The sequence below is a fragment of the Malaclemys terrapin genome, chromosome 2 (genome assembly GCF_027887155.1).
Source record: "Malaclemys terrapin pileata isolate rMalTer1 chromosome 2, rMalTer1.hap1, whole genome shotgun sequence".
Lineage (NCBI taxonomy): Eukaryota > Metazoa > Chordata > Testudines > Emydidae > Malaclemys > Malaclemys terrapin.
In genome coordinates this window covers 38567531-38584963 of record NC_071506.1, presented here as the reverse complement: position 1 = coordinate 38584963, position 17433 = coordinate 38567531, and the positions used below count along the sequence as shown (strand labels likewise).

At 44.0% G+C, this 17433-nt stretch overlaps 1 protein-coding gene across 1 annotated transcript; it reads right to left on the bottom strand.

Moving 5' to 3' along the window:
* Window positions 1-2849: 2849 nt before the first annotated feature.
* On the bottom strand, window positions 2850-16781 carry LOC128832866 (cytochrome c oxidase subunit 6C-2). Its single transcript, XM_054020554.1, has 4 exons — window positions 16669-16781; window positions 15309-15436; window positions 11818-11956; window positions 2850-2968 (listed from the first exon to the last, which is right to left on the bottom strand). The coding sequence occupies exons 1-3, from the start codon at window positions 16748-16750 to the stop codon at window positions 11831-11833; spliced, it is 336 nt and encodes a 111-aa protein (XP_053876529.1). The 5' UTR covers window positions 16751-16781; the 3' UTR covers window positions 2850-2968; window positions 11818-11830.
* Window positions 16782-17433: the final 652 nt, after the last annotated feature.

Sequence of the window (17433 nt, the reverse complement as noted above, 5' to 3'; positions counted from 1 at the left end):
GGCCTCAGGTGGAGTACTGGTTCCAATTTAGGTGCCATCCTTTAGGAATGAGGACAAATTGTAGCACGCCCCGAAGAGAGCAACAAAAATGGTAAAAGGTTTAGAAAACCAGACATAGGGGCATGCTTAGTCTTATAAAGAGATGACCAAGGCGGAGAAACTGATAATATTTGAAGCTTAAGGGCTGACGAGGTTGATCTATTGTTCTCCATGTCCACTGGAGGTTGAACAAGAAGTAATCTGCTTCATCTGCAGCAAGGCTAGGTATTAGGAAAAATTTCCCAACTTTAAAGATGGAAACCTATTTGAGAATTTAACGAAGGAAGGTTGTGGAATCCTCCCTGGAGGTTAGTAAGTACAGGTTGGACAAATACCTGTCACACATGCTTTAGATTTACTTAATCTTGCCTCAGCACCGAGGGCTGGACAAGTTGATGTCTCCAGCTCCCTCCCAGCCCTATATTTCTTTAAGAAAGGCACATTTCTTCTCCAGCTGCTGCAAGAGGAGACAGGACAGACAGGTTGTTGTTTTTTTGTCACTGTGTAGTCTGCCTTGTGGAAGCACTCTTCACTGCAACAGTGGAACTTGGTAAAACAAAAGTCAGACTTCAAAAGCAAAATGATTTAAAAAGCTAAATTTGCAGAAAGGAATGACAAATATAAGTTTGTGTATACAGTGGCCTGCACAAGAAATCGACTCCACTAGCCTGCATCTGCCATTAAAGTACAGTGCCACCGAAGTTCTGTGGATAAAAAACTTGCTCTATTAGAACCTATAGATGTGCTTGAGACAGCACTAGTCAGAAGAAATGGTTGCTGCACATACTTAACAGGCTGGGATAGTTACAGCTTTGAGAGATTAAGTATTGTCTTTGTCGATCATGCTATAATCTTCAGTTTACATTTGTAGGAGAAAGCGTTTCCCTAACACCACTAATACTATCTATATGAAGTGCAAATAGAAGTGTATTCCCTACTTCACAGCAAAACCTATATGGATGGGATTTTCTTCAAACCTTCTGTGTTACTGTATATTAGTGTTTTGAATCAACTAAAAGTTACACAAGGAGTTTCATTAATGTTTCTGCATGGTCTATACTGAATGTTGAAAAGTTAATGGTCTATTTGAAATAATAAAAGCTATGCCAACTGGATTTGAACTTAAGACCTTTCCAAATATAATACGGATGGCTTAATTTGCTGTGCTTCTTCATGGGAAGACTACTGTCTGCTTATGGGAGAGATGGAGTCTATGTTCTCTGAACAGTAGGTATTACAAGGAAAATTATTTTAAAGACACTATTATTGACCAACTCTAGAATCTTATGTGTCAAGCCAAAAACACACTGAAGCAGTTTCCTACATTCTAGCTATAAATGTGACACTGATTCACATTATTTGAGGCTATTGTGTTCTGTTTAATGTAAGAACAAGAGTGTTTTAATTACTTGTTGTAACAGGCCATCTTGTCCAAGTTTGAGACTGTACAGGATAGCTTGACCTAAATTCAGTATGGAGGGTAGGTTGAAACACCAGGGTGACTGAGGCTAATTCTATATTCCTAGACCTTATCTATGAGAAAATGGAATTACAGTTAAGGGCATGCATCGTTACCTTAAAGCACATTGCACAGCTGCGTTAGTTATCCCAGAACCAAACAAACCCAGGAAATTCAAAGCTAGGACTACACTTTAAAAAGAATCCAAACATGTTAAGGTAAGAAATGCAAGTAAGGTATCCAACTCACCTTTAATGGCTCTGTATTGATGTCATGCAGTAACCATTAATCACAATGGACATTTTAGTGTTTGCATTCCCAGAGCAAATTAAACTGACTCTTACAGAACATTTTCCTCTCATGTCATCACCACAGCACAAATGAAAGTTTGTTTAGGTACCTTAATCATGCATTTTTTTACTTCAATATGTTTGCATCTAAGTGTCTTTGCCACTAGATGCACTTGCCCTCATCTTCTCTAGCCCCCCTCCTTGCCCCCAGTGTCTGAGATACAGGCATAAACCGAGGATTTGGGGCCTTAAGTAGTTAAACAATCTTCCAATTGTTATGCACTGCTGCCTATACCCGAAGGTAGGGGGCTGGTGTCAGCCCCAGAAGTCACATTCCAGCACTATTGGGGAAGAGAGTTAAGGGGGGCACACAGGAAGAAAAAAAGTAAGAAGGGGGGCCCCCGCGGGCAGGGAGATGTACTGTTTTCTCACCTTTCCCCTTCCCTGTGTCTGTTTCTTCCCCTTTACCCCCAATTAATAGGAATGTGATAGAGAAGGAAGTGCTAGTGACTAAAAACTCTCCCATGCACACCTCCCTGTCAACCCACAACCCCTTAAAGGTCATTTTATTTAAGAGTTCTAACAGTCAAAAGTTTGGAGCTGCCAGATTAAGGTTGCATGGGCAATATTAATTTGCAACCCCTTTTGTGTATGCATTAGGATGCTGTCTTTAATTAGATGATCACATTTTCAGGAGGATCGTTGCTTCATTCAGTAGTACAGGTTTAATTTCGAGGGGGGGAAATTATGTGGCCCTGAAAACCTTAACTCTGGTACATTTTAACTTTGTAACCTAAGCAAAAAAAAGCTTTCAATTTTTTGTAAGTACTAGATAGATAGATAGGAATCCTCTGCAAGTGCTGTCCAAGCAGCTGTTGCCTATTGAACACTTTAGGCCAGGAAGCAAACAATACTGTCCTTATTTTAGTAACCACAAGGGTTCAGGATCTCTATTTTATCTCTCAACTTGTCTTTAGCATTATATAAGGAGTACCACCTGAATTTCCACCCCTTCCCTCAGCATCTAAACAGTCAAGGTCATCAATTAAGATAAATAAAGCTTCATTAAGTATTGAGTTTATTGAATTACACTACAGCATGCCCACCACTGAAGTGTATTACACATTTTACAGTTGACTGAAGAAACAAGTTTAAGCTGTCAAGTCTCCTTGAAGATGATCTGCAAAATAAGAAAAACATGAATTAATATATTTGGAGAATACTAGCTCTCAGAAGTAAATACATTAGTATGTATGAATTCAAACAGAGAAGGAAAGAGTTTATGCCAGTAGTTTAGTCTAGAGGAATTTCCCACTACTATTTCCTCATGGCTTATTAAGACACTGCATGTGGTAAATAAAATTGAAACATGGAACAAATCAAGAACTACACAATAAGATCACAATAAGATCTGGAACAGCCTGAAAAAGAAAGGAATGCAACAGAGGAAATAAATGAACGCAGGTGGATTACCTGGAAAGAAAGAAATCCAAGTTTGTTAAATTACTTCTCTGTATTAAACTGAACACCCTCAATCTCATTCCTTCACAGCTGAGCTCCATGACAAGAGTCATGAAAGACTGTAGCACCAGAACATCTATACTTTATGTCCCCATTACCACAGTATCTAAGCACCTCACAGCCTGTGTGTTTATCCTCAACACACCTGTGAGGAAGGGCTATTATCCCCATTTTACAGATGGAGAACTAAAGGGCTAAGGGCTAGATCCACAAGGGAACCTGGTGGTGCCTAAATGTTGGACTGAGGCATTTAAATTCCTCAATATCCCCCCTCAGTTGCCACTTCTCTCTGTAGGTCCCCATGGCACCTAAAAATCTGCCAGTGAGCATTCACACAGCTGCCTAAGTCTAGATGCCTAGCTTATGCCTGAACCCCAGCAGAATCCTCCAACTAGCTCGCTCACGTGCAGGGCCTTATCCAATAGGCACTCAGAGCACAACTAAACCCACCCAAAATAGTGGAGGAGCCACCGTTCCCCCTTATAACTTTTAGTCCTTTGATTAGGGCACTCACACAAGCTGTAGGACACCAGGCTCATTTGCCACCCCAGCCCTGGGGGGAGAAGGGGTTTGAACTCTGGTGTCCCCAGGAGAGTGCCCTACCCACTGGGCTATTCGGCGGCAGGCCTCAATCTCTCTTGTAGAAACTGTTCCACTGAATATAAATACTTAAATATGAACTGAGCAGAAGCAGAGATTCAGAGAACAGCCCCAGAATACCCCACTGCACAGTGGGTAGGGCACTCTCCAGAGAGAACAAAGACCAGAACTCAAACCTCGCTTCTCCAAATCAGGCAGACAGGGGAATTGAACCCAGAGCTGCAACAGCCTGGGTAAGAGTGGCTCCACTGCTGACACAGACACTATTTATTTTTTTTTGAGGGGGGGGGGGGAGGGAGAAAGACACACAGGAGGAGGCAAGAAAGATAACACACGTAACTTCTGGGGAGGGTTCATTCGTGGCTGTGAATGCAAGAGGAGAGAAGAGCCTCTCTCCAAACCAAACTTAGTCACCTGTCTTTGAGGAATGGGTCTCCTCAGCATTTCCATTTGGATACCTTTGGCAGCTCCCTACACAGCATGCTGGTTTTTCTAGGTCTCATTCTTTGGCATCTAACTCTTCTCATGCATTATAAAAGACCCTGGGTGCCTATCTTGGGGCTGTGAATTCCACCTGGTAGCAACACACCCAAAAGTCAACACACCCTTTGAAATGCTAGTCCTACCTACTTGCCCTATGTCACACACAAGTTTATAGCGGAGCAGGGAACTGAATCTCAGTCTCTCAAGTCCCATGCTAATCACTGACCTACCTCCTCTTCCGTAACTGCAAGAAACATTCCAAAACAGCAAGTTAAAAGAAGTAGTGTTAACCCTAAATTTAGGGAGAAGGGATGGATGGGAGGGGGGGGGGGGAAGGATTTTCAGAGCCTATTTTTGAGTAAGTTAGTCAAAACCACTGACTTGCTGCAGTATTAGATATAGTCTAAACAGATCTTCAGCATGCATCAGGAAAACCTATGACAAATTTTCTATTTACTTATCCAGGCTTTCAACAGGTTGGTATAAGTTCAGTTTCTACAAGACAGGTGTCCATAGCAAAAATAGCATCAAAACTGAACCTCCTTCCAGTTTCATATATATTTGGAGGGGACAGGAGATCTCCCCATTCACTTTATAGGCAGAAAGTACAGGTGCAATCTTCCACAGATGGCAGAAGCAGCAATGATAAATTGCATCTCCTCTTTCCCCCCCCTCCTTCTGATTTACCTAGACCAGTAGTTCTCAAACTTTTGTACTGGTGACCCCTTTCAAATAGCAAGCCTCTGAATTCGACCTCCCCAAACATATAAAAAAAAAAAGTGTTTTTAATTTATAAACACCATTATAAATCCTGGAGGCAAAGCAGGGTTTGTGGTGGAGGCTGACAGTTTGTAACCCCTCCATGTAATAACCTCGTGACCCCCTGAGGGGTTCCAACCACCATTTTGAGAACCGCTGACCTAGGCAGTCATATTAGGGTGACCAGATCGCAAGAGTGAAATATCAGGACATATTGGGTGAGAGGGAGGGGGGGGGGGGAGAGAGAGAGATGACGACAGACAGGTGCACAGAGCCATGAGAGGGGGCCCTAGGAAGCTGCAAGAGGGGTTGTACGGCTCCTGCTGCAGCCCACACCACAAGCCACAGGGCAAGGTCTCATGGCCCCAGCTCCAGCCCCCAGTAGAAGCCACAGGGCCAGGGGCACAGGGCTCCGGCTCCAGCCCCCTGCAGGACAGGGGCGCAGGATTCTGATTGCAAAGTCAGATCCAGTTGCAGGGCAGGGGAGTAAAGGGTCCCAGTTCTAGCTCTGGCTCCAGCCGCAGTCACAGAGGGGAGGCTCCCAGTCCTGCCTTCAGCCCCAGCTTCAGCCACTGACAGCTAAAGCAAACTATGTCACAGAGGTCTGGAATCAGTGAGTCCTGCTGCAGCACCATAGGGCTCGTTCACCTGCACATCCGCTGATGTGATATATGCCATCATGTGCCAGCAATGCCCCTCTGCCATGTACATTGGCCAAACCGGACAGTCTCTACGCAAAAGAATTAATTGACACAAATCTGACATCAGGAATCATAACATTCAAAAACTAGTGGGAGAACACTTCAACCTCTCTAACCATTCAGTGACAGACTTGATTGTGTAAGTTTTGCAACAAAAAAACTTCAAAAAACAGACTCCAAAGAGAGACTGCTGAACTCGAATTAATATGCAAATTAGACACAATTAACTTAGGCCTAAACAGAGACTGGGAATGGTTGGGTCATTTCACTAATTGAATTCCCCCCCCCCCCCCCCATGTTAAGTTTTCCTCACACCTTCTATGGGTCATCTCGATTATCTCTTCAAAGTTTTTTCTTCTGCTGCTACTGATAACTCATCGCAATTGATTGGCCTCTTACAATTGGTATGGCTACTTCCACCTTTTCATGTTCTCTGTATGTATAAATATCTTCTGTCTGTGTGTTCCACTCTATGCATCTGAAGAAGCGAGTTGTAGCCCACGAAAGCTTATGCTGAAATAAATTTGTTAGTCTCTAAGGTGCCACAAGTGACTCCTGTGCTTTTTGCGGCTACAGACTAACACGGCTGCTACTTTGTAACCCAAATTTTAAACGTAGACCAGGGCTATGCCAGAGAAAAGAATGTAAGAATGGCCATACTGGGTCAGACCAAAGGTCCATCTAGCCCAGTATCCTGTCTTCCAACAGTGGCCAATGCCAGGTGCTTCAGAGGGAATGAATAGAATAGGTAATAAAGTGATCCATCCCCTGTTGCCTATTCCCAGCTTCTGGCAAACAGTCTAGAGACACCATCCCTGCTCATCCTGGCTTATAGCTATTGATGGACCTATTCTCCATGAATTTATCTAGTTCTTTTTTGAACCCTGTTATAGTCTTGGCCTTCACAACATCCTATGGCAAAGAGTTCTACAGACTGATTGTGTGAAGAAATACTTCCTTTTGTTTGTTTTAAACCTGCTGCCTACTAATTTAATTTGGTGACTTCTAGTTCTAAAAACAGACAGAATAGCTAGTCCTTTCGCCACTAAAGCCTAGAGTGATTTTCTGGAAGCCTCAGGCTTATGGCCCACTTAGGACATTATAGTGACTAAAGCCTAGGGGCAGAGTGCTTAGTACCATGAGTGGGTCCACTGACTTTCAGTGGGACTACTCACAGGAGTAAAGTTACTCACATGTGCATTTGCAGGATCAGGCCTTCAACTATTACCAGTTACTGAACACAAGTTTGTCCAATTAACAGTTTTGCTTAAGACCAGATTGCAACTTGCCCTTGTGGGGGGATGCTGGTGGAGGCACAAAACCTTTCCTCAATGAAGCCCTGCCAAATGGCCAGCCATAGTCACTGCATTTGAGGGACCACAGAGATTGATCCCTCTGTGCACACTCCAGGAAGATAAATCTCCTCAAAGGAAGAGAAGAAGGACTAGAGCAGGATAAGCACGGGACTAGGGGTAGCAGGCTTATCTGGAAGTTCATGGATGGATTGCGTCTTCCCATGGTGAAATCCCTTGCTGAGCTCCCATAGGGGTGTTTCAGCTCTATGTATCTACTCAGGACTGAGGTATAAAGACACAATCTAGCCCTTCATAGCCAAGTATTGTAAATTAATAGATTACATATCTGTTGCCCTTTTATCAATCTGAGCAACATTTCATTCGATGAGAAGAGTGACATGGTGCCTGTAGAAATCATTAGCAGAGTGTGTTAAAAAAAAAAGGTGACAGTTACTTCAGTGCACTGCGCTACTACAATCTTGTTTAGAAGAATATTACATTAATGACAGACAATGAAAGTATGGAGAGTCACAGATTAGGATGAAACATAAAAGAGACGAGGGTGCAGTGGTTAAGGTGCTAGCATAGGACTTGGGAGACCCAGCTTCCCTGCTCCATCACAGACCTTGGGTGTGCCACTTAAGGCTCAGATCCTCAAAAGTAAATAAGCACCTAACTACTATTGATTTTAATGGGAGTTAAGTGCCTAAATACCTTTGAGGATCTGGGCCTTAGGGAAATGATGCAGAGAGGCTATCTGTAAAATGGGGATATTAGCACTTCCCTGCCTCAGGCCTGGTCCCCACTAAGTCCCTACTTCGGACTAAGGTACGCAAATTCAGCTACGTTAATAACGTAGCTGAATTCGAAGTACCTTAGTCCGAACTTACCGCGGTCCAGACGCGGCAGGAAGGCTCCCCCCGTCGATGCCGCATACTCCTCTCGGCGAGCTGCAGTACCGGCGCCGACTGCGAGCACTTCCGGGATCGATTTATCGCGTCTTAACCAGACGCGATAAATCGATCCCAGAACATCGATTGCGTGCCGCCGGACCCTCCGGTAAGTGAAGACAAGGCCTCAGAGGGGAGTTGTGAGGATAAATATGTTAAAGATTGTGGAGGAAGTCCAGAGAAGAGCAAAAAAATTATTAAAGGTCTAGAAAACATGACCTATGAGGGAAGATTGAAAAAAAAATGGGTTTGTTTAGTCTGGAGAAGAGAAGACTGAGAGGGGACATAACAGTTTTCAAGTACATAAAACGTTGTTACAAGGAGGAGGGAGAAGAATTGTTCTTCTTAACCTCTGAGGATAGGACAAGAAGCAATGGGCTTAAATTGCAGCCAGGGCGGTTTAGGTTGGACATTAGGAAAAACTTCCTAACTGTCAGAGCGGTTAAGCACTGGAATAAATTGCCTACGGCTGTTGTGGAATCTCCATCATTGGGGATTTTTAAGAGCAGGTTGGACAAACACCTGTCAGGGATGGTCTAGATAATACTTAGCCCTGCCTTGAGTTCAGGCGACTGGACTAGATGACCTCTCGAGGTCCCTTCCAGTTCTTGGATTGTGAGGTGCACAGATACCACAGTAATGAAGGTCATAAAAATACCCATGACAGTTTACCGAAGTCCAACGGGGAGCATTAATAAGGCTGTAAATCAAATTTACAATTTTTTTCCATGTGCGAGCACAATAAAGTGTTATAGTTGAAATAAACTGAAAGAAAAAAGGAGCAGAGATTACAATCTATCTAGATTGTCATCTATTGCAACAGACATGGGCACACATTCAAGTGTCTGAGATATGCACAAAATATTAGATAAAAGCTTTCTTCTTCAGCAGTGTAATAAAGCCCCATGTCTGCCTCTGTCAGTGTGTAAATTACGGGCCATCTCCAGGCGTCATTATATGCATGGAACATCTATTGAATTCAATGAGAATTTTGAATGTGAATTTTCCCCTTAATATAAAGATAAACCCAAATCTGTTGCAGACGGGGAGAAAGGCAAGTGGCTTGGTGCTGGTCTCCTCGCCGCCTCTGTGTGCCGGAGCAGGCCTGCACTCTGTCTGCAGGCTTGTTCCGGCCAGCAGGCTGGTGCCACCACGCCGGGAGCTGAGTCATGGGTCGGGGGTAGGCGGGGCGGGACAGGTTGTAGGGGGCTCTCTCCCCCTAGTGCCCGCTGCCCAGTTCTACAAACCCCACCCCGCTGCAACAGACCACCTCGCTGCCTCTGTGTGCCTGGGGCAGGGCTGAACTCTGCAGGCTCCTGCCGGCCGGTGGGCTGGTGCTGCCGTGCCGGGAGCTTAGCTGCGCTGCCCCAGGAGGAAGAGGTAAGTGGCACCAGCTTGCCACGGTCCCCCCGTTATCGGGACAAAGTGCGTCCCGACCAATATAAGGTCGGGATGCGGGACTGTCCCGATAAAATCAGGATGTCTGGCCACCCTAAGTCATATGCACCCTACAATCACTGCAGGTCCCAACCAGCTTCTCTCCTACTGCAAAAGTTGAGGATATTTTTGCACTGCACCTCCACATCTGTTGATAATTCTTCTAATGCACTACCTAAACAGAGTTACAGATTAAGATTATGCTATCTGTGCCACTTTCTCTCAACTAATGCCACTGGGTAAATGATTAAGAATAATCCCAAAATCCCTTTAAAGCCTTGAGCTAGTTAATGTTTCACAGTTCTAACAAACAGGTGCACTCAACCTGGTCAGAGAAAGACTTTTGTACATTGGTTGCAAACTGGAAAGCTTACAACGTCTTGGTGTAATCAAGTGTTTCTTTTAGCTCTGTTTGCACAGCAAAGCTCGATTCTTAGTTTCAATTCAAGAGTTTTAAACTTCCATCTTTGTTGGCAGTATTGTTTCAAATGATTTTCCTCCCATACTTAGATCTGATATTCTTGCCAAACACCCTGAAGAAGGCCACCTGACCAAAGCACTGGTGATGTAAGTGCCTGAGAAAGTTAGTTTACATAAACATACATTAGCAGTATTCTTTTAATCATGATCTTAAACTGGGTAGAAGTATGATGGTAGAAAGGTAAAGTGATCCCTTTGTTATTTACCATGCTCTTTTTTTTTTAGCAACATGTAAATGTAGAATTTCTAATGGGGGGGGGGGGAGAATAAAAGGATAGTCGATAATCCCATTATTAGTTTATGCTACTTTGTTTTTCATTTTTACTTTACAACTATATGAGGAGCATCCATCATCCATATTTTTTTGTTATACTGGAACCAGCTGTTATCTGATGTTATGTTTGTGTGTGGAAGCAAGACAAACATTAACACCATTAAGTCCAGTACTGAAGCATTCATCTAACAAGTAACAAAACTGAATGAGACTGAACGTCAAACCCTAGTTGGCCAGGATAATTAGGCAAAACAAATAATCATGCAATGATCACAGTAAACATTTCTGATCACTGGAAGAATGGAGAAGCCATTGCCCTTGATCAGTCTTTGAATTAGTAGTTTGAAGAGAAGTGGAAGAAAGTGATCAATGAAGAAATCAATCTCAGTTTCATATGTAGTTTCCCCCCCACTATCAGGACTAGGTTTGGAGAAGCTTTTTTAAAAACAAGCTCTTATGCCGAGTTACAGCTTACTTTAACACTGATGTTTCTAATCACAGCATCTGGAAGAGAGGAGGCAGAGTTCTGGGGACGTTTAAGAGCAAAGTTATTAGCTGTTTGGTATTTTCGTTTGGAAAACCCTTTGTAGTGATATCGAGGAAACAGTTAAGTCCATTAAGGGGAAAAAATCAAATGCTACTATTTACAAAGTATGTGAGAAGGCATGTTTCCTTGTACAATCTTTAATTAAACCATGGAACATGAGGGTTTATATATCCCTACCACGTCTTAATTTTTTCGACTAACTCTCACGACTGGATATACTTGTAGTATGTGCCCCATCCTTCTTTCAAACTTGACAAGGTTTTGGCCTCAATATCCTATGGCAAAGAGTTCCACAGACTAAACAGTTGTATGAAGAAGCATTTCCTTTTCAGTTCTGAATTTGCCATTTTCACTGGATGTCTCCTTGTTCTTGTATTATAAGACAGAGAGAACAGAATCTCCCAGCCTACCTTTTCTATACCATTCGTTATTCCGTATACTTTTATCATTTTTTATAAAGGTAAAAAATCTCCCATATCCCAATTCTTCACATGAGAGTGTCTTCCTTTTTGAGATAGGGTTATCATAACTGCACAGTATTGCAAATTAGGGTGAACCATCGATTTATATAATGGCAATATTTTCTGTATTTTCTACTCCTTATCCATCTTAACACATTGCTTTTTTGACAACTGTGCATCATGCAGAGATAAGGAAAGGATTTGGCATCATTGTTAAATTAGCACTGTTAATTTATTACCCCCAAAGGGTGTATAAGTAGTTCAATTTTTTTCCTTTCAACATGCAATACTTTGCATTTATCATTGGCCCTACTGATCTAGTAACAAAAGGAATGTTATCTGTAGCTCCCACTGAGATCCTTTTTCCTTTTCTAAACTTCAGGAACTCTCACCTCCATTTAACTGGATGGGACTTTAACGGTAGAATTTGATCAAAAACATCAAAATGGGAAATTTCCAGTGTATCAATATATAGACAGTAGTCAGTGAGATCAGCTTGATGTAAGGCATCTTGCTATTACCTATATATGCTGTTCATGAGTTTTTGGGTTGTACGCTTTCAAACACACCAGCTTCCCTCATGGCCTCAAAGTCCTTCATGGAATCATAGTCTTTATAGAAGTCTGCATATGCTCGTTTCCTGGGCTCAGCCACGCCATACTGAAATGCAAAAAGGTAGAGAATTAAGTTTTAAGGTAGAAAAACTTGTATAACAGATGCAGAAAGCTTGTAATTCACTTGGTGGTGCCATATCACCTGATATAAGATTACTGCAGTCTCAAAAAGCTGTTTTTAGTTCAACACAGAACAGTTAGCTATTAGAGGGTTACAGCAATATTTTTACTCAGTTAGAGCCTGAACTATTTAACGGATGGGAAAACAAATGTTTTGTGTTGTTTCATCTAAAAATTGGAACCAGTTTTACAAACAGCATTACTAAATTTTCAGGACACCAATAAGTTCATTCTTCCTTGTCAGATAACGTGCACAAGTCCAAGTGATCATCTTTTGCCAGAAAACTGTCACCACCTGGTAATGGTTCTATACTTAAAGGATTTACAAATAAATTTTTAATATGCCCATGGACAATCACAGGGTTAAGTGACTTAGGGATGCCCTTTTATCTATCGTTCCTACTAAAACTGAGTTACAGTTAGAGCAATTCTGTAAGGTTACAAAAGGAGGAAAGGATGCTGCCAAAGCAAATAGCCAAAATGACGCACCCACTTTGGCCACATCTACACTAAGAAAAAGGTGGGTTCACACTCATTAATTAACACACGATTAAATCCTAGGGAAGACAAGGCAGTTTAATATTAACATGGTACTTAACCTAACACATGTGAACACTACAAACTGCTTTGTCTTCACTAAGATTTTACCTTGTGCTAGTTACCATGTGTTCACACATAAGGTAAGAACATCCCCCATCTTTTTCCTAGTATGAACACACCCTTGGGCTCCCTGCTGTGGTTCATTTGTTTTGATAGAATCTTTTAGTCAACTGAATAGCCATATAAATCTGGGAGCCCTTTAGGAATCATCTGATTGGGCACTGCAATGGCAAAGAGCAAGATACCATGCATGAACTTCTTTACTCATCCCCACCTTTCTCAAATTTCAGACCAGCTGCGGCGTAGCTGGCTAGGAAAGAAGAGAAGACAATTGACAATATTCCCAGACCAGGGGCATATTCTGAATGTATTTTAAACGGATGTAAATCTAGACGAATGCCAGAGGTCAATGGAGTGATACACCTGTACATTTGCAGGATCTGGCCATGTGTGCGCATAATTAAGGGAATAGTGGATGAAGACCAGTCTTCCCACATATACCCCTTCAGTTCAACAAAGTGTGCCCAAACAAGGTACAACAGTGTAGAAAACTAACTGCTCTTATGTGAGGAGCTTGGCTCTTCACACAGAAGCTCCAGGTGGAAAAAGCACAAAACTGAGATTTATACCACATCTGCATTCCCAGTTTTTGTGGTGTGTTCTTTGTACATACCCAAGAATCTGACCCTATATTTTTTAAAGAGTTGCCCCACCACAGATGCTCCAGGTTTGTTTAAAAAAAAAAAAAAAGAAGCATTGCAGTGATTAAAGATATATCATCACGTGTCAGTTTAGCTATGTCCTGGTAAGTTGCTCCTTTACTTTAATGGACTCTTTTTCAAATCTCCAAGAGGAGCTGAAGCCTCTGACAGTGCTGGTAACAGAGCCAGGCTTTACTGATGAATAATAGTAATTAAACCTTAATATTTATAGCTGTCTTCAGCTAGAGCTTTCTGAAAATTTAAATAATGCAAGCGACAAGAATGAAGTTTAGTAAGGGACTGGAGGTTCAGTTTTTCCATGTACTTAGAAATGAGTTGCTGAATGCATGTGTTTTGATCACCTAGGATATCAATTTTGAGTGAAACTTTTTGGCAAGATATCACCCCTCAGAAATCTAGCAAACATTTAGTAATAAAGGCAATCTAGCCATCCTAAGACATAGGAAGAGATGGTTGTGCATTCAGTGTATTAAAGGTATTTAAGTGTTTAAATACTGCTATTCTGTCTGTACATCTCTTTAGGGTCTCAGAAAGCAAAGCTTCACTCATGTGGCGTTGCCCCAATCCTTAAAGAAAAAGGTCTTCAACCTCACACTTAAGCCACAGTTCTATTTTTTTCCCCACCATGTTGTCCTTACTCCTCCAGAGATATCTTGTGTCCACCTTGCCCACTGTACTTTATCAGATAGATTGCCAACAATAATGATAGACGCTCCACTGAGCACATAGGTAGTCTTCTGACCAAAGCATGCTATCAAGGCTGATTAACAATTCTGGCTTTCAATGGTGGCTAAAGATAGTTGAAAAGGTGGCTCTCAGCCTTTATGAACATCTAGCAGATAGTATTTTTATTGTATTCATTATTACATCTATTGCAGCAGCATCCGAAGTGCGTTAAGCACTTTGCAAACACAGAGGAAGACCTCATCTTACAGAGACCAGTCGCTAGATATTTATTTTACACTCTACAACATACTCAGATGCCAATGCACATGCCAAGAAGGGTTAACCCACTCTAAGAAACCAGAAATGGCTGAGAGATGTTTGACTCTCCTAAATCAAATTAAGTTACACAGGGCAGAGAGTTTGCCCATCTTGCTTAGCTAAGAGTTTCAAAGACCATCATTCTGTGGATAACTTCATAAGTGGGACCCTCCCTCTTCCCCCCTCAATAAATATCCTATATTAAACATAGGCAAGTCCATGGAACACTTTGAGCACCACCAATTTTAATTTTTTTAGATTAAGCCAGCATGAGCTGTACACAGCACTAGGGCTATGTCTGAACTGCACAAGTAACCTGGGTGACTGGCATCCATGTTAGCCTACCCTGGGTGTGGGCATCCCCACAGCAAACCCCTACTTGTATTACTGTGTCCTCATTCACTCATGTGTGTCTGCAGGCATATCTCATTGTTCTTAGTGGTGAGATGCCCTAGGATTCTTTCCCACTCAACTGCAGGAAAACTTGACTGTCCTTCAGGAAAAATTGTGGGAAGGCATTGGAGGACTATCTGAATTAAAGTGGAGCCTGTATTCTAACCCCCACCTCCATCAGATAATATAACCCAGGCTTAAAGCACTTACAAACCTGGGTCAGATTTTTTCCCCCTGTATGAACAAGGTGGGCTAAAAGCTGGGTAAGAGTTCATGTTAACTGGGCAGTGTAGACATGAACTGTGCAACGCTTGGCTCCTAGGGTTAGTCCAAGGCTTGCCAACAACTACGTGGCCTCAGTCAGATCACTCAGAAACTATTAGTGATTATCTGTAAAATAGGAACAACTCCTCTCAAAGAAGCACCAAAAGGTTTTATACAGCACTCTGGAGACATGCTCATGAGAAATCCACCACAGCAATTTTCTGATAAACAGATAAACCAAGTCCAAGTCCTGAACCAGAAGGCTATATAGATTGGTTGAGATCAACTGGGCTCACAAATATTATAAGACCTCACCTTGTACAAAACTGCACATCCCAGGGATACAATCATTGCCCCTACAATATGGAATCTCAGACGTTTGGCCAGGAGGCCCCTCATCTGTGGTTTGGGCAACAGAGTAGATGACATGGTGATGATTTCTCCTAGGAAAGTAATACATTAGAAATTTATTGAGATGTACACAGGAAGTTCCTGTCCTAATTAATGCATTTTGTTTTCTATGTATATAACAGACTTGTTAGACTAAACATCTCACAAGAGGATACTAGAGTAGCTTCAGAACATATGCAAAATCATTCCCTCCATTAAAATACCTCCTTATAACATCTGAGATACCTTTTGAAGGACATCTATTTGTGAGGGGAAACTATCAAAACACAGACTTTAAATACTTTACATATAATAGACTAGTTCATGGAGCGTTTCTTTTCTACTGTTTAGTGTGGCTAAGACACACAATACCCTTCCCTCTCCTATGAGGTCTATTGTCTTTTTATATTCCTGAAACAAGTCATACTCAGATTTTTTAGGCCAGGAACCATATTTTATTAACCTCGAAGGCATCATGTATAACTAATGCACTATATTAAAAAAATTAAGATGGCAGATAACCTTACTGTAAAATAATACCTCTCTTCAACGGGGTTTTATTGTGCCATGTACACAGTCGTGCAGCAGACTGTGCAGACAGTTGTATGAGAGACACAGGACTGAATGTCAGGCATTGTCTATACAAGAGTTTTGCCAGAGTAGCTGTGCCAGCAAAGCCCTGCAAGTGCCGATGCGGTTATGCTCAGGTAAAAGTGCTTCTGCTGAAAACGCTCAGTTGTACCGCGCGGTCTGTCGGCTCCTGGCAGGGAATGCCAGGCAGTGGTCTGCAGCCCAGACCCCTCTGGTAACAGAGACCCAACCCTGCTCTCCAACTTTATACACATCCTCGGGGACCGCCTGCAGAGAACTAGGCCGGTCCCGCCCTGGCCTGCGGCAGGTGCCTAGTCCACAAACACCACCCGAGTGACAAAATGGAGACGAGTCACACGGCCCAGGCACGCCCGGGTCAGCACCGGGCCCAGCGCGACCGCGCCTCCGAGACACTGTTCCGCACGCGCCCCCCTCCCAGCCTCGCCCTGCTCCCCAGCTCCGCCGCCGGCAGCGGGCACTCGGCCCCGACCCCCGACGCCTCCGCGCCGCGCCCGGCCCCTCACTCGCACGATGCGCGGCGGCGGGTAACGGCCGCAGCCGGGCCCCTCCCGCTGCGCGGCGCCGCAGGCCTCATGGACACGGAGGTCAGAGGCGGCCGCGGGGCCCCCGCAGCGCCGGGGCGGGGGCGTGGAAGGAGGGGACGCCGGGCTAGCGGGGTAAGGCCTCCACTCACCTCCGCAAAGTACCAAGGTCCTTCCGCACTGACTAGAGCCGGTCACCGACTGCGGGGCTGCAGCCGCGCATGCGCAACACATTGACTAGGCTACGGCAAGCCGCCCGGCTCAAACCGCGAGCCACAAAACTCAGATTCGTATGGGGGTGGGGCTAAGCAACACAGCCGGGGACCACCATGGCAGAGGGGGAGGAAGGAGGGAGTGAGGGCAAAGGGGAACCAGAGGACAAGCGCCTCTGCTGTGGCTCTGGCTACCCCACCATCATCGCTCTCTAGGCAGGTTTCAGAGTAGCAGCCGGGTTAGTCTGTATCCGCAAAAAGAACAGGAGTACTTGTGGCACCTTAGAGACTAACACATGTATTAGAGCATAAGCTTTACTGGGCTACAGCCCACTTCTTCGGATGCAAACCTGCAGCTGCCAGACGCACACTGGCCTGCCCAGCCCTGTGCTGCCAGCATACCCCTTCCCCTTGAGGGTGGGCCCCCACCACACTGCCCCCTGCCCAGTGCCCCACCCTTATGTAGGGTTACCATATTTTGTGCCTCCAAATGGAGGACACTCCACGGCCACCGGCCCCGCCCACAGCCCCGCCCCAACCCCGCCCCCTCCCCAAAGTCTCCGCCCCCTCCCCTGCTTCCCGCGAATATTTAATTCGAGGGAAGCCTGAAGCAGGTAAGGGGAGTGTGGGGGGAGGAGGCGCGGCCCAGGCTGGCCCCCCCCGGTGGCTCCAGCCTGGGTCGGCTCGGGCCCTGGGGTGCCGGCC

Coding starts and splice junctions, on each gene's coding strand:
- LOC128832866 (XM_054020554.1), bottom strand. CDS start 16,750: ATGTGTTGCGCATGCGCGGCTGCAGCCCCGCAGTCGGTGACCGGCTCT. Junction 15,437..16,668: donor GACCTTGGTACTTTGCGGAG/GTGAGTGGAGGC, acceptor TTACTTTCCTAG/GAGAAATCATCACCATGTCA. Junction 11,957..15,308: donor GATGTGCAGTTTTGTACAAG/GTGAGGTCTTAT, acceptor TTTGCATTTCAG/TATGGCGTGGCTGAGCCCAG.